This window comes from Bufo bufo, chromosome 1, assembly GCF_905171765.1.
Source record: "Bufo bufo chromosome 1, aBufBuf1.1, whole genome shotgun sequence".
Taxonomy (NCBI): Eukaryota; Metazoa; Chordata; class Amphibia; order Anura; family Bufonidae; genus Bufo; species Bufo bufo.
The window spans coordinates 46,866,698-46,889,694 of NC_053389.1; the positions used below are offsets into that span (position 1 = coordinate 46,866,698).

General features: G+C 50.4%; 1 protein-coding gene across 1 annotated transcript; it reads left to right on the forward strand.

The window, feature by feature from the left end:
- Window positions 1–3,698: 3,698 nt before the first annotated feature.
- On the forward strand, window positions 3,699–10,166 carry NECAP2 (NECAP endocytosis associated 2). The gene is made up of 8 exons (XM_040422969.1): window positions 3,699–3,825; window positions 3,907–4,007; window positions 6,567–6,671; window positions 6,751–6,832; window positions 7,236–7,344; window positions 9,387–9,522; window positions 9,742–9,829; window positions 9,930–10,166. Exons 1-8 carry the CDS (start codon window positions 3,734–3,736, stop codon window positions 9,970–9,972), a joined length of 756 nt encoding a protein of 251 aa, XP_040278903.1. The 5' UTR covers window positions 3,699–3,733; the 3' UTR covers window positions 9,973–10,166.
- Window positions 10,167–22,997: the final 12,831 nt, after the last annotated feature.

Sequence of the window (22,997 nt, forward strand, 5' to 3'; positions counted from 1 at the left end):
CTGTAAAGCTTTGTAAGATTGTAAGCTGTTGTGCTGCACCGCAGGCTAGCCCGTACCACACACCCATACAGTGGTTCTTGTTTTTTCAGGGTAATAACAGGCAGGGCCGGTGCAAGGATTTTTGCCGCCCTAGGCAAGATAAAAATTGCCGCCCCCCCCCCCCCCCCTCCCTTATCAGATGATCTGCCCATATCATGTTCCACCCCTTTCTCAGCATTTAAATTAAAAGAACTGCTATGTTTCCCTTAGGGTTAATCAAGCTTCTTGTAGCCGTCTCCCTGACAGCCGCTAGAGGTGCTTCCGCGATTCTCACTGTGAAAATTACAGTGGGAAGACGCGGGACATAGTTTTGAATGTGTCTGCGCATCCGCATTCGCAGCTGAGAGGAGGATCGGGGAGAAGAGTTCCCAGTGATGGCGCTGGAGAAAGGTAAGTGGCTGAAGGGGTTTTAACCCCTTCAGCCCAGTGGGAGGGGGACACGAGGGTGCCCCACTCCTAACAACTATATAGTGCCAGGAAAATGAGTTTGTTTTCCTGGCCCTATAGTGCTCCTTTACCACCGGTACTGCACAGTGTCTGTTCTCTACAGGAACAAGCTACAGACACCAGTACCACTACATTAACTGTACTGGTTCTGGGACTATAGTGTCCTTTTAGGCTCCATTCACACGTCCGCAATTTCGTTCTGCATTTTACGGAACGGAATTGCGGACCCATTCATTCCTATGGGGCAGCATGATGTGCTGCCCGGACACGGAATTGCGGATCCGCACTTCTGGGTCCGCACTTCCGTTCCGCAAAAAAATCAAACGTCCTATTCTTGTCCGCAATTGCGGACAAGAACAGGCATATTCTATTAGTGCCGGCAATGTGCGCCCCCCCTCCCTTGTCACTCTCTTCTCCCCCCCCTCTGTGCCTTGTCACTCTCTTCTCCACCCCTCCGTCCCTTGTCACTCTTATTCCCCCCCTCCTTTGTCACTCTCATCATTCCCCCCCACTCCCTTATCACTCTCATCATTCCCCCCCACTCCCTTGTCACTCTCATCATTCCCCCCCCACTCCCTTGTCACTCTCATCATTTCCCCCCCCCCACTCCCTTGTCACTCTCATCATTTCCCCCCCCCCACTCCCTTGTCACTCTCATCATTTCCCCCCCACTCCCTTGTCACTCTCATCATTCCCCCCCACTCCCTTGTCACTCTCATCATTCCCCCCCCTCCCTTGTCACTCTCTTCTCCCCCCTCCGTCCCTTGTCACTCTCTTCTCCCCCCCTCCCTCCCTTGTCACTCTCTTCTCCCCCCCTCCCTCCCTTGTCACTCTCTTCTCCCCCCTCCATCCCTTGTCACTCTTATTCCCCCCCTCCTTTGTCACTCTCATCATTCCCCCCCTACTCCCTTATCACTCTCATCATTCCCCCCCACTCCCTTGTCACTCTCATCATTTCCCCCCCACACTCCCTTGTCACTCTCATCATTTCCCCCCCCCACTCCCTTGTCACTCTCATCATTTCCCCCCCCCCACTCCCTTGTCACTCTCATCATTTCCCCCCCACTCCCTTGTCACTCTTATTCCCCACTCCCTTGTCACTCTCATCATTTCCCCCCCACTCCCTTGTCACTCTCATCATTTCCCCCCCCCACTCCCTTGTCACTCTCATCATTTCCCCCCCCCCCACTCCCTTGTCACTCTCATCATTTCACCCCCCCACTCCCTTGTCACTCTCATCATTCCCCCCCCACTCCCTTGTCACTCTCATCATTCCCCCCCCCACTCCCTTGTCACTCTCATCATTTCCCCCCCCCCACTCCCTTGTCACTCTCATCATTTCCCCCCCCCCACTCCCTTGTCACTCTCATCATTTCTCCCCCACCACTCCCTTGTCACTCTCATCATCCCCCCCCCCACTCCCTTGTCACTCTCATCATTTCCCCCCCACTCCCTTGTCACTCTCATCATTTCCCCCCCACTCCCTTGTCACTCTCATCATCCCCCCCCCCACTCCCTTGTCACTCTCATCATTCCCCCCCTCCCTTGTCACTCTCTTCTCCCCCCCTCCCTCCCTCCCTTGTCACTCTCTTCTCCCCCCTCCATCCCTTGTCACTCTTATTCCCCCCTCCTTTGTCACTCTCATCATTCCCCCCCACTCCCTTGTCACTCTCATCATTTCCCCCCCACACTCCCTTGTCACTCTCATCATTTCCCCCCCCCACTCCCTTGTCACTCTCATCATTTCCCCCCCCACTCCCTTGTCACTCTCATCATTTCACCCCCCCACTCCCTTGTCACTCTCATCATTTCCCCCCCCCCACTCCCTTGTCACTCTCATCATTCCCCCCCCCACTCCCTTGTCACTCTCATCATTTCCCCCCCCCACTCCCTTGTCACTCTCATCATTCCCCCCCCACTCCCTTGTCACTCTCATCATTCCCCCCCCCCACTCCCTTGTCACTCTCATCATTTCCCCCCCACTCCCTTGTCACTCTCATCATTTCACCCCCCCCCCCCCACTCCCTTGTCACTCTCATCATTTCACCCCCCCCCCCACTCCCTTGTCACTCTCATCATTTCCCCCCCACTCCCTTGTCACTCTCATCATTCCCCCCCCCACTCCCTTGTCACTCTCATCATTCCCCCCCCCCACTCCCTTGTCACTCTCATCATTTCACCCCCCCCACTCCCTTGTCACTCTCATCATTCCCCCCCCACTCCCTTGTCACTCTCATCATTCCCCCCCCCCACTCCCTTGTCACTCTCATCATTTCACCCCCCCACTCCCTTGTCACTCTCATCATTCCCCCCCCCCCACTCCCTTGTCACTCTCATCATTCCCCCCCCCCACTCCCTTGTCACTCTCATCATTTCCCCCCCCCCCACTCCCTTGTCACTCTCATCATTCCCCCCCCCCCACTCCCTTGTCACTCTCATCATTCCCCCCCCCCCCCACTCCCTTGCACACTCTCCGCGCTGTGCAGCACAAGTGTCTCAGCCTTCAGGCCGGGTGTATGTAAATCTATTGGAGTTTTCCAGCATTTGTGGTTGTGTTTATTGCCACATTTAAGTAAAATTCTGTTTTGGCAAAAGCTGGTGTTGGGTTTGCTTTTCTCGTTCGTGACTTCACTGTATCCTGGGGAGCCCACCCCGGTACACGGCATACAACTATGGGGGCATTATGTATACTGTGAGGGCACTGTGGGGGCCACGTGAGGTCCAGGAGGCACTATGGGGGCATTATGTATACTGTGAGGACACTGTGGGGGCCACGTGAGGTCCAGGAGGCACTATGGGGGCAATATGTATACTGTGAGGGCACTGTAGAGATTGGGATGTTAAAACAAAATGGCTGTTTTTAAAGGCCATTAAAAACGTATGCAGAATAGCCATAAAAAAAACGGACAGATGGACAGAAAATGTGTGACTGTAGCCCAAATGTAGTAGAAACCACTACTAGTTTTCTGAAGTGCGAACCTAATATGTTCAGTTAATACACTCTATGCATTAGACAAACCATAGGAGTGTATCCAGAGTCTTATCATTTCCATCCATTATATGCCCTATTTACAGGGCTGACCTTATCCTATTTGGCTGCAGGGCACCTGCTGCTAGGGTTACTCTGCCAGCAGTACCGCGAGTGCCCGCACGGGGGCGAACTCCAGCGCGGTTTCCGGACGCTAAGAAGGACGCTCTGGTTTCCCCTGTGGCCATAGAGACGGGCGGAAGTCCGGGGTGTAGTAAGATGGCGGATAGCGATTACGAGTCGGTGTTGTGTGTTAAGCCCGAAGTTCACGTTTACCGGATCCCACCCCGAGCGTCTAACCGAGGTTACCGGTGAGTACCGGGGGCAGAAGGAGCGGCGGAGGCTGCGCTGGAGGCTCCTGGAGCGTCGTAACCGATCTCTCCTCTCCACAGAGCGGCGGAATGGCAGCTCGACCAGCCGTCCTGGAGCGGCCGCCTCCGCGTCACCGCCCTGGGGAACAAGGCGTTCATCAAGCTGGAGGATAAGAACTCAGGTGAGGAGGAGATGGGGGGCACACCCCGCCCGGGAAGCAGGAGCGCCCCCATAATAATGTGATAAACAACCCTCTATGGGGGAGGGGAGCAGGAGACATCATCCCCTCCAGCCATCAGGCTGATCCTCACTTTGCCACACTGAGGAGATAAGCGCTGCCGCAGGAAGGGATGTGCCGCTTATCTCTTCCCACTATACGGCACGTATTTCCCATAGAAAACAATGGGAGGTGGAGTGGAAGTCTGCGTGGGAAAATGCGCCATGTGGACATGCCTTCAGGCTAGGGTCAGATCCCTGCAGCATTTCCGTACCAGTATGGTGTGAACATAGCCTTAGCCTGGTACATGATCCTCCTGAATGTGGTAAAGGTGGTGGCTGGGGGCGTGTACTTCCCGCTGCCCTCATCTTTGGTCAGTCTCCATGGACTATGCCCTCACCCCTCATAGACCGTGGCCGGACGCCGCTGTAATCTCGTCTCCTGACCTCCCCTCCCTGCTGCTGTCAGGATTTCCTTTAGAGGGGATGATCAGCCCCCGAGTCATGATATTGCAGCTCTCCGTCTCAAGGTCCTAGGTGGAGGAGCCCCTCCTGACATGTCTGTTTTAGTGACTACATGCATTCCCCTTGTAATAACAGTTCTGGAGCATCAATTCTTGTGTCTCTGACGTGTTATTCCTCTATTATTCCTGCTAGATGTTATAAATGAATTTCTATAAGTTTGCAATGAAGGTCCAGATGGGTGTTAGCATCTGACACTGGCAGCACTGATTGTATAGTGTCAGGGACCCTGTACCCTTACTGCAGGCTGCTAGCAATTCCTTCATAACTTCTAGTAGAAATAACAGAGGAATGGGAACATACAGACATGAGAATAGATGCTCCAGAATTGTTATTACATGGGGAATCCATGAAGCTATTAAAACAGACATGTCAGGAGAGGGGAGAGGTCCTCTTTTAAACTGCGACTGTGCCAAGAAGGGACGTCTCTTCTTGCCGTCATGTGTCTGTCCGCTTCCGGCTTTGTTACATTCGGTAGGAACTCCCATAGAAGTCAATGGAGAACACAGCGAGGCTGTTTATCGTTTTACCTCTGTGGCCCCGATCTGGAGATAGGTGCAGGTCCCACCTCTGGGACCCTCACATATGACATTGGTGGCATATCCTAGTGATATACCATCAATGCCTGAGCGGACACTTCCCTCTTCTGGGCAGTGGCTGTAGCCCCCCTCTCTCCTTCGGGGCACTACCTGCAGATCCTTATTTTGCAGTCTTCCCTTTCTCTGCGTTGTGCCCGCCGCCCCCCCCTCCCTTTCTCTGCGTCGCGCCCACCGCTCCCCCCTCCCCTCCCTTTCTCTGCGTCGCGCCCGCTGCCCCCTCCCTTTCTCTGCGTCGCGCCCGCTGCCCCCTCCCTTTCTCTGCGTCGCGCCCGCCGCCCCCCCTCCCTTTCTCTGCGTCGCGCCCGCCGCCCCCTCCCTTTCTCTGCGTCGCCCCCGCCGCCCCCCTTCCCTTTCTCTGCGTCGCCCCCGCCGCCCCCCCTCCCTTTCTCTGCGTCGCGCCCGCCGCCCCCCCTCCCTTTCTCTGCGTCGCGCCCGCCGCCCCCCCCTCCCTTTCTCTGCGTCGCGCCCGCCGCCCCCCTCCCTTTCTCTGCGTCGCGCCCGCCGCCCCCCCTCCCTTTCTCTGCGTCGCGCCCGCCGCCCCCCCTCCCTTTCTCTGCGTCGCGCCCGCCGCCCCCCTCCCTTTCTCTGCGTCGCGCCCGCCGCCCCCCTCCCTTTCTCTGCGTCGCGCCCGCCGCCCCCCCTCCCTTTCTCTGCGTCGCGCCCGCCGCCCCCCCTCCCTTTCTCTGCGTCGCGCCCGCCGCCCCCCCCCCCCTTTCTCTGCGTCGCGCCCCCCCCCCCCCCCCTCCCTTTCTCTGCGTCGCGCCTGCTGCCCCCCCTCCTTTTCTCTGCGTCGCGCCCGCCGCCCCCCCCTCCCTTTCTCTGCGTCGCGCCCGCCGCCCCCCCTCCCTTTCTCTGCGTCGCGCCCGCCGCCCCCCCTCCCTTTCTCTGCGTCGCGCCCGCCGCCCCCCCTCCCTTTCTCTGCGTCGCGCCCGCCGCCCCCCCTCCCTTTCTCTGCGTCGCGCCCGCCGCCCCCCCCTCCCTTTCTCTGCGTCGCGCCCGCCGCCCCCCCTCCCTTTCTCTGCGTCGCGCCTGCTGCCCCCCCTCCTTTTCTCTGCGTCGCGCCTGCTGCCCCCCCCTCCTTTTCTCTGCGTCGCGCCTGCTGCCCCCCCTCCTTTTCTCTGCGTCGCGCCTGCTGCCCCCCCTCCTTTTCTCTGCGTCGCGCCTGCTGCCCCCCCTCCTTTTCTCTGCGTCGCGCCTGCTGCCCCCCCTCCTTTTCTCTGCGTCGCGCCTGCTGCCCCCCCTCCTTTTCTCTGCGTCGCGCCTGCTGCCCCCCCTCCTTTTCTCTGCGTCGCGCCTGCTGCCCCCCCTCCTTTTCTCTGCGTCGCGCCTGCTGCCCCCCCTCCCTTTCCTCCCTCTGCTCCTCCATTTTGCTGCAGCCTGTGTTTGTCTTTCCCACTTTGCAGGGGAGCTCTTTGCTCAGGCCCCAGTGGAGCAGTTTCCTGGAATCGCTGTGGAAAGCGTCACTGATTCCAGTCGTTACTTTGTGATTTGCGTTGAGGATGGGAATGGTGAGTGCACGCTGGGGGTTCCTTGGTAAGGTCATTCTAGTCGTCTTCTGTGACTTACCTGCTGTTTTTCCTTCATCAGGACGGCGGGCATTCATCGGTGTGGGATTTGCTGACCGCGGGGATGCGTTTGACTTCAATGTGGCTCTACAGGATCACTTCAAGTGAGGAGATATCTATGCAACCAAGTCCTTTAAAGGGGTATTCCAGCCTTCTGACATTGATGACCTATCCTCAAGATTTTAGGTCATCAATATCAGATCGATGTGGGTCCGGAAGCAGAAGGCTCCACCCATTGTGTGTTGTCCTTGCCGGCGTCTGCAGCAGAGGTCACATCCTGGTGTCTCTGGTGGATGTCCTGTAGTTTGTGTATTAAGATTACTGCACTGACTGATGTTTTGGGATTTGTGGGGCACACCCTGAGGGCCGCTGCTTCTAATGATCTCCAGCTCCTCCCTGACGTCTCGTTACGTATGTGTCACGTCTGCTCCAGTGTCTGATATGTCTGGATCCTGATGGCGGGATTTCTTCCTTCCGTGACTATTGTCTTGGCTTTTCTTCCCGCAGGTGGGTGAAGCAGCAGTCGGAATTTGCGAAACAAGCTCAGAATCCGGATACAGGGCCAAAGCTTGATCTCGGCTTTAAGGAGGGACAGACCATCAAGATCAACATAGCTGTACGTCCTAAAGAGCCCCTGCCAGTGTTATATTGGCTACCGTTTGGAAGAAAAATACATTTAGGGGGTCATTTATTAAGCCCCTGCGCTGGCGATGGGTCCGCCAAAGTTGCGAAGAGGCACTGGCCTAATTTTACATCATTTTCTACGCCTAAAACAGGTGTAGAAAATGGTAAATGAGACTGGCCTGTCCCCGCCCACACCACACCGCCTTTTTTGTAGCGGGGAAAAGTCACATTGTTTTGATTATATACAAAACGTGCATATATTTGATAGTAAATGACCCCCTTAGTACCTATCCACATAGACGTTGGATGGAGCACAGCATGCACGCTCCATTCAGACTCCTCATTAATGCGGAACCATTTTCTACTGGCTTGTTGGTGTTCCACTCATCATACATTTATCAGCTGCCCTTCATTATGCAAAGACAGTGTAAGGGTTCGCGCACACGGCCGTTGCCGTTTTTGCGATCCGTAAATTGTGGATCCACAAAACGCAGATATCAGGCATGTGCATTCCACATTTTGTGGAACGGAATGGCTGGCACCTAATAGAGCAGTCCTATTCTTGTCCGAAAAACGGACAAAAATAGGACGTTGTATTTTTTTTGCGGGGCCGTGGAAGGGACATATGAATGGACTTGTTTTGTTTTTGTGGCTCTATTGAAGTGAATGAGTCCGACCGGCACAAAATGGGGATACGGTGGGGGCCAAAAATCCGTTTGTGTGCCTGAGCCCTAAGAAGTATGATAGGGTTGTCCAGGATTTTACCACTGGTCATCAATGTCTGAACAGCCGGGATTGGACACCCCGCCCCTTCCGTTCTTTCAGAGTAGATCCAGTGCTAGAACTGCACAGCTCCGTCCATTGTGAAGTGGTTATGGCGGTATTCACTTCATTGTCAGCAGCGCTGCGGTAATCGGCTCCTTCCACTACACAATGGACAGAGCTCTGCGGTTTCCAGACTGCAATCCAGCGCCGGGGCTACTCTGAAACAGCTGATCGGCAGAGGTGCAGGTTGTCGGACCCCCGCCAGTCAGATATTGATGGCCTTTTCTGGGGGAAATCCTGCACAGCCCCTCTAAGATTAAAGTGCAATTGATTTGTGCAAAAATATAACGTACTGATATCGTCTGTACAGACCCCGGAACGTTGTTCTTGGGAGCCCCGAGGTGGATGAGGAGAGTAGCTGTCTGAAACATAACTTTAAGGGGTTTTCTGGGAGTAAAATATTTGACTACTTAGGGCTCTTGCACAAAAATTATTTTTTGTTTACGTTCCGTTTTTTGCTTTTTGTATACGGAACCATTCATTTCAATGGATCCGCAAAAAAAACGGAAGGTACTCCGTATGCCCTCAGTTTCCGTTCAAAGATAGAACATGTCCTAATATTGTCCGCATAACGGACAAGGATAGTACTGTTCTATCAGGGGCCAGCTGTTCTGCTCCGCAAAAAACTTAATACACACGGACGTCATCCGTATTTTTTGCAGACGCAAAATGCCTAAAAACCCATATGGTTGTGTGCAAGAGGCCTTATCCTCAGGATAGGTCATCAGTATCTAATAGGTGGGGGTTTGATTCCCGTCACCAGCACCATGTGTCAGCTGTTTGTGATGCGTCCTCCTCGCACAGCACAGTGTATTGTAGAGTGCTTGTGTTTGGTATTCCAACCCAGGCCTATTAACTTGAGCTGCGCCTAGGCCATGTGACTGTGGAGTGTGACATCACTGGCCTAGGAAGAGACCCCAACACTCGCCAAAGCCCCGCAGCCTCTTCATGCAGCTGATCGGTGGGGTGTCGGGAGTCAGATCCCCACTGATCAGATATAAATGACCTATTCTCAGGAAAGGTCATCAGCATTTTATCCCAGGAAAACCCCTTCTTAGCACAAAGCAGACTCTTGACTATTGGCTTTCTCTAATAACCTGTCTCCATAGTATTGGGGCGCTGGGCTGTCTTCTCTCTCCTGAGACTCTATTTACCCTAGTAACCCTCAGAGTGCCGCTCTGATAGACCTTGTCCTTTATTTTCCCTCAGAACATGAAGAAAAGAGATGGCGCTCCTGCAGCTGGTAAACCGCGTCCTCTGAGCACTGGAGCCAACCTGCTGCCCCCACCACCTGGCACCAAGACAACCTCTCACCAGAGCACCCCGCAGCCGGCCTCAGCCTCAGGTACTCCGCTCATCATTGTCATGTAGCACACTGTAAGTGTCGGTGCGTCCCCAGGATTTTCATCTTGCATCTCATTTGAATGCGGTCAGTTTGGACGTACCCCAGCGTCTGCTGTAGGCGAAACCAAGGATCATGTTCTATTTCATCATGTTCCATGCTTGGTGGAGATAAGTGACATTGTCACAGTGATTTATACTCTTTTAATCTCTCCCGGTACAGGGCTGCTCTTTGATATTGGGAGTTTCTCCTCCAGTGCAGAACCAGCAGCTTCTACAGACGCTTGGGGAGATTTCACGAAGGCTTCTGGGTGAGTGGGGTCTGTCATTACTGGGGTGGAGGGGCTCGTCCTTCTCCTTCCAGGACTTTATAATGGAAAGTTGTCTACTGTTCTCTTTTGCTCCTCACAGTTCAGCAGCCAGCCAGCCAAGCTCCGAGTGGGTTCAGTTCTGATGGTTGATTCTGCACCTTGGACCATCTGTCTATGAACACTGGGTTCATTCATGGACGAGAGCAGCACTAGAAGTCTTGGATTTTGTGGACTTAAATCAGCATTTCGAGATGCCACAGCTTCTGGCCTTGCTCCTCTGAACTCAGTGATGGCGTCTGAAGAAGGTGGGCGGTTTTCAGTTTACTCACTTGGGTCGGGGGCTCCCAAAAAATGTGGCATCTTCTTGGATATTGGTGTCTTCTGCTGCTGGGATCAGAGTTTGTTCGGAAACCACATGGACCATACTGGATGAACGGAGTTCTCTATGGGAGAGCCTGCTTCTTCCCTCCCCATTCATGGAGGGTAGGCTAAGCTGGTGCTCCCATCTGATGTCCCCCTTCTGAAGGACAATCGTATAATCCCCGAAAACTGTTTACTTAAAAATGGCGCAACTTTGGACACAGAGCACAAGTCACAACCTCAGTTTCCTTTGGGGTGCCTAATGTTATATATTAGGTTATACGTAGTCGCTGCCACCAAAGAGAGCAGTAAATGGTATCTCCAGTGTGAATTCAGGGGTGCACCGTTAGTTATGCCCCTTCTGCCTGTATCTGAGGAAAGCTGGGCAAACACTATCCGATATGCGCCTCTTCATAATTTTGACTGATTCGCCACCAGCTCAGTAGTAATTAAGACCAGCATCTAAAAAGCCAGTCTTAATAAATAATGACCCTCTAAGATTTTAGATCAGGTTTTCATACTGATTCCTGAGTCATCCCCATGGTCGGTATTGCTAGGGGGGCGAGCGATGCTTGCCACGTTGGCCGTCATCCACCTCTCTCCAAGGGCCTTCTGTGCAGTTGCTCTGTCTGGAGTTGTGCACTCCCTCACCTGAGTGCCCCCCTCATCACGTTCTCACCCAAGTGCCCCTGTCGTGTTTGAATGTAGATTTTGGGGGGTTTTGCCTTCAGCCTTCTGATGCGGACACAAGTCCCTTCCCTGCCCCCGCCCTTCTGTGCACTCCTTTACATTTGTATATATTTCCACTCCTTGTCAGAGCTTTTGGTGCAATGAAAATTTCCAAAGATTTTAAATGATTTTATACCTTGTAGAGAAGAAGAATGAGAAGACTTTATGTATAGCGAGGGGGCTGTGGTGATATTCCTGAATGTGAGGTCGATGCTGGGTAATCTGTGACTTCTGGCTAGGCAACGTCTGACTCCTAGCACCCCTGACAATCAGCTGTTCGCAGAGGCTGCAGCCCTCCGTGAGCGCTTAGGCCTTTTTCTAGGCCGTGTGACAACACGTTTGTCACCTGGCCTAAGTGCATCTCAGTCCCATTCAATTGATTGGGGCTGAGCTGTGATACCAAGCACGGCTACTATCAAATGGGCGGCTCGGTGCTTGATAAGCTGCAAGGAGGCTGCAGCACTCATCATGGCTCCAGTGAGTGTCCTTAAACAGCTGATCGGCCGGGGGTGTTGGAGGTCGGACCCCCACCGTTTTTTTTTTTTTTTTTTTTTTCATATGGCCTATCCAGCGAAAAGGCCAATGATGTAAAAATGCCCTTTAAAAATTTTCTGGCCGCCTGTTAGCTGTCAGGCCGCCACACCACATATCCCAGTGCTGCCCCCTGCTGGTTGACTGTACAGGGCATTCTCAGCTGTTGTCCACTGAGGACTGGGCATTTGTGATAAAATAACACACGCTATTTCATCCAGCGCTGACTCTCTGATTCCAAGGAGCGCCAACAGAACTGCAGCTCTGGATGCGAGTGGAGTAGAAGCCATGACGTCGCTCAGAATCTATACAAGAGAAGTAACTGAAATGATTTCCAAAATGCCTACTTTATAAAGAGAGCCTGGTTGGTTGCCTTGGCCGAAGAGCTGACACTCTCTTGGGCGTGCACGGCCCTCTGTGTAGCATTCCCTGCTTGTATATGGACCAATAATCAGACATATGTAATGTTTTTCTATTGCTGCAGTGATCTCTATTTCCGGGCTCTTACTATTAATTGTGTGATGTTCTAGATTCGTTGCTTTTTGAGGCTTTTGTTCCTTTAATATTTGTGACATTTTATGAAGATTTATAATAGTGGAATAAAATTTTATTTCAGTAAATATAAGAACTGATGTCGTTCTCCATTCCTGCATCCTTCATGCATACATCTACATTGTGTAGTTTTCCTGCTCCACAGCTCCAGTCAATCTGCCAGTGTGTCAGTCTTCAGCGGCATTCTATTCATGAATCAGTAACCTCAGGATAGACAGAGATTTTTAAAAGGGTTTTCTGAGATATAGGATAGGTCATCAGTATCTGATCGGTGGGGGTTCACCACCCGGGACCCATGTCAATCAGCTGTTTAAGAAGGCTCACACTAGCGCTGCGGCCTTCTCCCTGCTTGCCAGGCACAGCGCCGTACATTGTATAGCGGCCATGCTTGGTATCACAGCTCAGCCCCATTCACTTCAATGGGGCTGAGCTGCGCCTAGGCCACATGACAGATGAACGTGACAACATGTGTCCTAGGAAAAGCTGAGAAGGCTGCGGCACTATCGCTAGCCCTGGTGCCTTCTCAAACGGCTAATCTGCTGTTCGAGAAGGCATCAGTAGATCATCAATAAAAAGATCTTGCAAAACCTCTGAGTCTAGGGTTACACCATTACATTGCATGTTATATTGCCATGGGGTTTTGCTGATGACCTCAATTAGGCCTCCTGCACACAACCGTTTTTTCTTTCGCGTTCCGTATACGGAACCATTCATTTTAATGGTTCTGCAAAAAAAAATGGAAGTACTCCATATGCATTCCGTTTCCGTATTTCCGTTGAAAGATAGAATCAAGTTCCGTGGCTCCACTCAAGTCAATAGGTCCGCAAAAAATAAAAAAGGAACACATATATGGAAATGCATCCGTATGTCATCCGTTCTGCTTTTGCAGAACCATCTATTGAAAATGTTATGCCCAGCCCAATTTTTTTTCTGTTATTACTGTATACTGTATATGGCATACGGAAAAACAGAATAAGGGATCCGTGAAAAACGGACCGCGAAACACTGAAAAATCCATATGGTCGTATGAAAGAGGCCTTACACTGTGAACATTTCACCTGCTCTGAGGTTCCAGTTTTTCACCATTCTTCACATAACTATACGCATTTCCATTCTTTAGCGCCATTTAGGATTTTTTATTTTATTTGTAAGGTTTGTATCACATGGTCTGGGTCACAATCTTCAGAAAATGTCTCATTAAAGGGATATTATGCAGTCTAATTTTTAATATTTAACCCCATACCAGTTTTGCCCAAGCTCTGTTCGGGCTGTGGGAAAAGGACCTAACAGTCCAGCCTGAGTGGAGCTCGGGCATACGGAGGAGGGCTCATTTATCCCTTCGTATCTTGGGCTTTGTAGCAGCTAGCGATGGGGGCCTGCTGTTTATACAAGATCAGGCTCGCATCTCTAGCTGCTACACAGCCCGAGATATGAAAGGTTAAAGTAGCCCTCCCCCTTCTGCTGGCTGTGATCTCATGGAGGAGGTGAGGGGGGATTGTAGGCAGGAGAGCAAAAAACATCCTATCTCATGACCCGGGAAAGAGGGGGGTAATATGGACTTCTGTGCATGTTATCTATCCCCTTTCCACCATCATTTAGACAGCATACTTGCTTTCTGATTGTCAAATATGAAAGTCTTTTTTTTTTTTTTCAGAAAAGGAGAGAGAAGATGAACACTTGCTCATCTAATCACCCCTTTGTGCCAAATGAGGCCATTTTACAATAACATTATCCAGACATTGACCAGCATCAGGATCCCAGCATCAAATAAGTCACACCAAACACTTTTACTCCCACACAGAAACATCAATCAAGTTTCCTTTCCATTTTACACTGTAAGGCTGGGTTCACACGAGCCTGTCCGAATTAGTTCCGGATGCGTCCCGGCAAACCCGCGCGAGTAGGAATGCAACTGCAGTCAGTTTTGACTGCGATTGTGTTCCGATGTTCAGTTTTTATCGCGCGGGTGCAATGTGTTTTGCACGCGCGTGATAAAAATTATTATTGATGACCTATTCTCAGGATTAGAGATGAGCGAATTTCTGTAAAAGCAGAAAATTGCGTTATGGATTCTGTTACCACGGACCATAACGCAATTCTATGACTGAATGCCTTTAGAGGCATTCCGTCATAATAGAAGTCTATGGCTTGCAATACGGATCGTTTCCGTTATGCAGGGGAGTCCTGCAGTACCGTTATGACGGAATAAATAACGGAATGCCTCTAAAGGCATTTTGTCATAGAATTGCGTTATGGTCCGTGGTAACGGAATCCATAACGCAATTCTGCTTTTACCACCAAACGAAGCGTCAACGAATTTCATAACATGAAATTCGCTCATCTCTACTCAGGATAGGTCATCAGTATCAGATTGGCGGGGGTCCGACACCCGGCATGCTAGCAGATCAGCTGTTTAAGGAGGCTGCTGCTCCATAAACGCCACGGCCTGTTCCAGTGATGTCACCGTACGTTGGTCACATAGCCTAGTTGCAGCTTAGCCCCATTTAAAGGGCTTCTGTCAGCCCACTAAACCGTTTTTTTTTTTTGTTGTTTAATAATAATCCCTACACTGCGATCTCTGCATACATAAGTAAAATAATAATTTTCGTTCAGTAAAATTTGATAAAACGCAATTTTTATAAAATGTAAATTACCTTGCTACCAGCAAGTAGGGCGGCTAATTGCTGGTAGCAGCCGCATCCTCCGATCCTAATGACGCCCCCTCCGCATTGTGATTGAGAGGGCCAGCGGACGGGATCTCTCTCTGCTGGCCCTGCCTGTTTTCATTCAATATCTGGCGCCTGCGCCGCGGCCGTACCTATCTTCAATCTGCGCAGGCGCACTGAGAGGCGGCCACTCACTCGGCCGGGTGTAGATGTGACGTCATCGGCGCAGGCGCATTGAGGATGGAGCGGCCGAGTGAGTGGCCGCCTCTCAGTGCGCCTGCGCAGATTGAAGATAGGTACGGCCGCGGCGCAGGCGCCAGATATTGAATGAAAACAGGCAGGGCCAGCAGAGAGAGATCCCGTCCGCTGGCCCTGTCAATCACAATGCGGAGGGGGCGTCATTGGGGTCGGAGGATGCGGCTGCTACCAGCAAGTAGCCGCCCTACTTGCTGGTAGCAAGGTAATTTACATATTATAAAAATTGCGTTTTATCAAATTCTACTGAATGAAAATTATTTTACTTATGTATGCAGAGATCGCAGTGTAGGGATTATTATTAAACAACAAAAAAAAAAACGGTTAGTGGGCTGACAGAAGCCCTTTAAGTGAATGGGGCTGAGCTGCAATACCAAGCACAGCCACTATACAATGTACGGCGCTGTGCTTGGAAAGCTGTCGCGAGCCGGCTGCGCTCACCAGAGCTCTGGGGAGCGTGGAGGCTTCTTGAAACAGCTGATCGGCGGGGGGTGCTGGGACTCAGACCTGCCCGGGCACATCACCAGCCTGTACTGGGCAGCAATTTTAGGCTGGGTTTTCACCTAGCGGCTGCCACCCTGGCCTCCTGTGGCAACAAATGAGTGCACAATTCTGAAGGTAATGCCTTTGTGAACCTGCAAATTTGTGCGCCCTTTGCCCACATTGTGGCTACTATGTGAAATCCTAACCTTACATTACATGCGAATGGCTCCACGTCTGGGATCTGTCTCTGGCATACTGGGTACTAAAATGCTAAAGTGTGCCAAGGGACCTGTCTGTTCAAGAAAAAAAATTAACATTAACTGTGGAAGAAACAGAACACTTGCACCCCCTTTTCATCTTTTTAGCTGCAGATCCATTTATTCTCGAGCTGCTCTCCTACCATCCTAGATAGCCGCACCGCTTCTCAGACTAGCTGATGCACGCTGGGCGGCTTCCTGCTTGTTTAGCACTGCTTTTGTGGTCAATGCTGGCCAATCCACGGGCCGACGGATGTGTTTTAGGCTACAAAATGCACCATGTGCACCAGGTCGTCTGAGAAGTATTACAGCAGAAGAGCCTGGGAATAGGTGGATCTGCTGCTGAAAAGATGAACAGGAGAGCATTAGGTAAGTGTTCTGTTCTCCCAGGTAATGTGATTTTATTAAAATTTTTTCATCTTGAACTAGAAGGTCTCTTTAACCACCTCAGCCCCCAGTGCTTAAACACCCTGAAAGACCAGGCCACTTTTTACACTTCTGACCTACACTACTTTCACCATTTATTGCTCGGTCATGCAACTTACCACCCAAATGAATTTTACCTCCTTTTCTTCTGACTAATAGAGCTTTCATTTGGTGGTATTTCATTGCTGCTGACATTTTTACTTTTTTTGTTATTAATCGAAATTTAACGATTTATTTGCAAAAAAATGAAATTTTTCAGTTGTAAAATTTTGCAAAAAAAACGAGATCCATATATAAATTTTGCTCAAAATTTATTGTTCTACATGTCTTTGATAAAAAAAAAATGTTTGGGTAAAAAAAAAAAATGGTTTGGGTAAAAGTTATAGCGTTTACAAACTATGGTACAAAAATGTGAATTTCTGCTTTTTGAAGCAGCTCTGACTTTCTGAGCACCTGTCATGTTTCCTGAGGTTCTACAATGGCCAGACAGTACAAACACCCCACAAATGACCCCATTTCGGAAAGTAGACACCCTAAGGTATTCGCTGATGGGCATAGTGAGTTCATAGAACTTTTTATTTTTTGTCACAAGTTAGAGGAAAATGATGATTTTTTTTTTTTTTCCTTACAAAGTCTCATTTTCCACTAACTTGTGACAAAAAATAAAAACTTCCATGAACTCACTATGCCCATCAGTGAATACCTTGGGGTGTCTTCTTTCCAAAATGGGGTCACTTGTGGGGTAGTTATACTGCCCTGGCATTCTAGGGGCCCAAATGTGTGGTAAGGAGTTTGAAATCAAATCCTGTAAAAAATGGCCAGTGAAATCCGAAAGGTGCTCTTTGGAATATGGGCCCCTTTGCCCACCTAGGCTGCAAAAAAGTGTCACACATGTGGTATCGCCGTACTCAGGAGAAGTTGGGCAATGTGTTTTGGGGTGTCATTTTACATATACCCATGCTGGGTGAGATAAATATCTTGGTCAAATGCCAACTTTGTATAAAAAAATGGTAAAAGTTGTCTTTTGCCAAGATATTTCTCTCACCCAGCATGGGTATATATAAAATGACACCCCAAAACACATTCCCCAACTTCTCCTGAATACGGAGATACCAGATGTGTGACACTTTTTTGCAGCCTAGGTGGGCAAAGGGGCCCATATTCCAAAGAGCACCTTTCGGATTTCACTGGTCATTTTTTACAGATTTTGATTTCAAACTCCTTACCACACATTTGGGCCCCTAGAATGCCAGGGCAGTATAACTACCCCACAAGTGACCCCATTTTGGAAAGAAGACACCCCAAGGTATTCGCTGATGGGCATAGTGAGTTCATGGAAGTTTTTATTTTTTGTCACAAGTTAGTGGAATATGAGACTTTGTAAGAAAAAAAAGAAAAAAAATCATCATTTTCCACTAACTTGTGACAAAAAATAAAAAATTCGAGGAACTCGCCATGCCCCTCACGGAATACCTTGGGGTGTCTTCTTTCCAAAATGGGGTCACTTGTGGGGTAGTTATATTGCCCTGGCATTTTCCAGGGGCCCTAATGTGTGGTAAGTAGGTAAATGACCTGTGAAATCCTAAAGGTGCTCTTTGGAATATGGGCCCCTTTGCCCACCTAGGCTGCAAAAAAGTGTCACACATGTGGTATCGCCGTATTCAGGAGAAGTTGGGGAATGTGTTTTGGGGTGTCATTTTACATATACCCATGCTGGGTGAGAGAAATATCTTGGCAAAAGACAACTTTTCCCATTTTTTTTTTATACAAAGTTGGCATTTGACCAATATATTTCTCTCACCCAGCATGGGTATATGTAAAATGACACCCCAAAACACATTGCCCAACTTCTCCTGAGTACGGCGATACCAGATGTGTGACACTTTTTTGCAGCCTAGATGCGCAAAGGTGCCCAAATTCCTTTTAGGAGGGCATTTTTAGACATTTGGATACCAGACTTCTTCTCACGCTTTGGGGCCCCTAGAATGCCAGGGCAGTATAAATACCCCACATGTGACCCCATTTTGGAAAGAAGACACCCCAAGGTATTCAATGAGGGGCATGGCGAGTTCATAGAATTTTTTTTTTTTTTGGCACAAGTTAGCGGAAATTGATATTTTTTATTTTTTTCTCACAAAGTCTCCCTTTCCGCTAACTTGGGACAAAAATTTCAATCTTTCATGGACTCAATATGCCCCTCACGGAATACCTGGGGGTGTCTTCTTTCCGAAATGGGGTCACATGTGGGGTATTTATACTGCCCTGGCATTCTAGGGGCCCTAAAGCGTGAGAAGAAGTCTGGAATATAAATGTCTAAAAAATTTTACGCATTTGGATTCCGTGAGGGGTATGGTGAGTACATGTGAGATTTAATTTTTTGACACAAGTTAGTGGAATATGAGACTTTGTAAGAAAAAATAAAAATAATTCCGCTAACTTGGGCCAAAAAAATGTCTGAATGGAGCCTTACAGAGGGGTGATCAATGACAGGGGGGTGATCAATGACAGGGGGGGTGATCAATGACAGGGGGGTGATCAGAGAGTCTATATGGGGTGATCACCCCCCTGTCATTGATCACCCCCCTGTAAGGCTCCATTCAGATGTCCGTATGTGTTTTGCGGATCCGATCCATGTATCCGTAAAAATCATACGGACATCTGAATGCAGCCTGACAGGGGGGTGATCAATGACAGGGGGGGGGGTGATCAATGACAGGGGGGTGATCAGGGAGTCTATATGGGGTGATCACCCCCCCTGGAAGGCTCCAGGGAGACGCCTGTATGTGTTTTGCGGATCCGATCCATCTATCAGTGGATCCGTAAAAATCATGTGGACATCTGAATGGAGCTTTACAGGGGGTTGATCAATGACAGGGGTGTAATCAATGACAGGGGGGTGATCAGGGAGTCTATATGGGGTGATCACCACAGTCATTGATCACGCCCCTGTAAGGCTCCATTCAGACGTCCGTATGCGTTTTGCGGATCCGATCCATCTATCAGTGGATCCGTAAAAATCATGTGGACATCTGAATGGAGCTTTACAGGGGGTTGATCAATGACAGGGGTGTAATCAATGACAGGGGGGTGATCAGGGAGTCTATATGGGGTGATCACCACAGTCATTGATCACGCCCCTGTAAGGCTCCATTCAGACGTCCGTATGCGTTTTGCGGATCCGATCCATCTATCAGTGGATCCGTAAAAATCATGTGGACATCTGAATGGAGCTTTACAGGGGGTTGATCAATTCCAGGGGTGTAATCAATGACAGGGGGGTGATCAGGGAGTCTATATGGGGTGATCACCACAGTCATTGATCACGCCCCTGTAAGGCTCCATTCAGACGTCCGTATGCGTTTTGCGGATCCGATCCATCTATCAGTGGATCCGTAAAAATCATGTGGACATCTGAATTGAGCTTTACAGGGGGTTGATCAATGACAGGGGTGTAATCAATGACAGGGGGGTGATCAGGGAGTCTATATGGGGTGATCACCACAGTCATTGATCACGCCCCTGTAAGGCTCCATTCAGACGTCCGTATGCGTTTTGCGGATCCGATCCATCTATCAGTGGATCCGTAAAAATCATGCGGACATCTGAATGGAGCTTTACAGGGGGTTCATCAATGACAGGGGGGTAATCAATGACAGGGGGGTGATCAGGGAGTCTATATGGGGTGATCACCACAGTCATTGATCACGCCCCTGTAAGGCTCCATTCAGACGTCCGTATGCGTTTTGCGGATCCGATCCATCTATCAGTGGATCCGTAAAAATCATGCGGACATCTGAATGGAGCTTTACAGGGGGTTGATCAATGACAGGGGGGTGATCAGGGAGTCTATATGGGGTGATCACCACAGTCATTGATCACACCCCTGTAAGGCTCCATTCAGACGTCCGTATGCGTTTTGCGGATCCGATCCATCTATCAGTGGATCCGTAAAAATCATGCGGACATCTGAATGGAGCTTTACAGGGGGTTGATCAATGACAGGGGGGTGATCAGGGAGTCTATATGGGGTGATCAGGGGCTAATAAGGGGTTAATAAGTGACAGGGGGGGGTGTAGTGTAGTGTGGTGCTTGGTGCTACTTTACTGAGCTACCTGTGTCCTCTGGTGGTCGATCCAAACAAAAGGGACCACCAGAGGACCAGGTAGCAGGTATATTAGACGCTGTTATCAAAACAGCGTCTAATATACCTGTTAGGGGTTAAAAAAAACACATCTCCAGCCTGCCAGCGAACGATCGCCACTGGCAGGCTGGAGATCCACTCTCTTACCATCCGTTCCTGTGAGCGCGTGCGCCTGTGTGCGCGCGTTCACAGGAAATCTCGCGTCTCGCGAGATGACGCGTATATGCGTGATTGTGCGCAGCGCTGCCACCTCCGGAACGCGAATCTGCGTTAGGCGGTCCGGAGGTGGTTAAATCCTGTATCATACTCCAGAGCTGCACTCACTATTCTGCTGGTGGAGTCACTGTGTATATTACATTACAGATCCTGAGTTACATCCTACATTATACTCCAGAGCTGCACTCACTATTCTGCTGGTGGAATCACTGTGTACATACATTACTTATCCTGTACTGATCCAGAGTTTTACATCAAGACACGGAGGCTCTTATTGCTATCTCTTTCTTTACTGTCCACCAATAGCAGCAAAGAAATTTACATAGAGAACAATGTAACCATGGTAACAACAGTCCCTTCCCAGTCAGCCCCTATAACAGGCCGCTCCTCCTCTGGACCTTCCTCTTTCTTTGCTGCTGCCACCTGATAAGTACACCTCTATACTGTTTCTGTTGGTGATTTAGCTATATATTTCATTATTGTCATTTACTTTGGGTTATTCCATTTTGTTACCCTTCTACCCTGTTCGGGTGTTCTGTTCCCCACTTTATTAGGTGCATCGCCACCCCACAAACCCCCCCCCGCGGCCGCCATCGTTCGCCACCACTACCATTTGTTTTGTGCATTCTCTGTGTCTCCTTTAGTGCCCAACTCTTTTTCTTACCCCCTGCGCCTTCAGACATTCTCACTTGGCGCTTTGCGCGGCCCGCGCACCATTCCTCACCTCCCCGGCGGTCACGAGATCTTGGCGGCCATCTTTTTCCCCCCGCATGTTTGCACTATTATCGCGCGAGTTCGGCCGCCATCTTCTCTCCCTACAGCGCGGCTCTTCAGGTCGGACTCCCGGTCTCCCGCTTCTGCTCGGTTCGTCCTCTGGGTGACTAACCCCTTACCTGCCCCTCCCTTAGTTTTCGGGCTCAGTAGGTACTGTTAGTTGGTTTACCCGGGTTTAGCGTTCCTCCCTATAGATTACTGGGGTCATCATCTGCCAGCATGTCTAATGCAGACCAGCCACCCACTCATGCTAGCCACCCATCCTCCGCTGAGGATTCAAGGCTTACAGGAGAAGATGCTCAGGCGCTGGCACTGCAGCGTTCTGTATCCAACGCCATTATGGCGGCTATGGGCTCAATGTCCTCCATCCTGTCCCAGAGCATCTCACAGGCCTTGCCTGCCCATCCTCCTAGAGAGGCCCTGCAGACGGCCTGTATCTAAAATGCCCCAATTTAGGGCTGCTTTAACAGCCCCATTGAATAATCTGCAGCCTACCTACTTAGACCCTCCTGTCTCACAGGAGACTGTGACTGGTGTGCATACTGCCACCCATGAAAGCGTGCTGAGATCACGCAAAAGACGCCAGGCGCGTATGTGGAAATGTGCTAGAGCACAACCTTATAGTGATTCTGACTCCGAAAGGGGTTCAGACGAGGAGGCTTTTGCGGAAGCTAGTTTTCAATCTGAGGAGGATGCCCCTAATCAGGTGTCAGACCTCATTTGCCCCACTCCTTCGACTTCTTTGGTCAAGGACTCTTCATCCTCCGCTACTAACTTAGCCGCTTCGCTGGTGGACCCTTTGGGCGAACCCATGTTCGACCCAGATGCCCTCCACCATCTGAGTCTCACAGGAGACTATGACTGGTGTGCATACTGCCACCCATGAAAGCGTGCTGAGATCACGCAAAAGACGCCAGGCGCGTATGTGGAAATGTGCTAGAGCACAACCTTATAGTGATTCTGACTCCGAAAGGGGTTCAGACGAGGAGGCTTTTGCGGAAGCTAGTTTTCAATCTGAGGAGGATGCCCCTAATCAGGTGTCAGACCTCATTTGCCCCACTCCTTCGACTTCTTTGGTCAAGGACTCTTCATCCTCCGCTACTAACTTAGCCACTTCCCTGGTGGACCCTTTGGGCGAACCCATGTTCGACCCAGATGCCCTCCACCATCCGAGATCGGCGGAGTGGCTTTCGGCGGATAACATGCGTAAATACCTCGAACATTGGGTTCGTCATCCCCTCAGTAAGGAGGCACGCAACAAACTCAGATCTGAGTGCCCCACTGCCCCTGGTCCCCAACAAGGTTTGCGACACTCCTGTTGTCGATCCGAAGATGACACAATTTCTGTCTAAGACTGGCTGGAACCCCCATAAAGGGTTGGATTCCGCTTTGAGGAGCTGCCAGGACAAGCTCCTTGATATAGTCGGCCCTTTGGCCAAACTGTTTGAGATGGCTAGAGCAGAGGGCTCTCCGGTAGATCCGGAGGAGCTGCGAGGCTGGGTCCAGAGAGCGATATGTATCGCAGGGAATGCCAATACGTCCCTGGCTATAGAACGGTGTAAGGCCATTCTTTTCAAAATCGACCCCAAGTTGGCCAACCTTGCCCTTACCGAGGCAGGTAAGGATGCACAGGGTCTTTTATTCGGTGACTCGTTTATTAAGGACCTGAGTCGCTTTGTGGGGGCATTTACGGCTTTAGACAAGGCCCAATCCTCTATGCGTAGAGTATTTCAGGGACGGGTCTCCACCAGGGCCGGCAGTAGCAGGGGCCGCCTGTC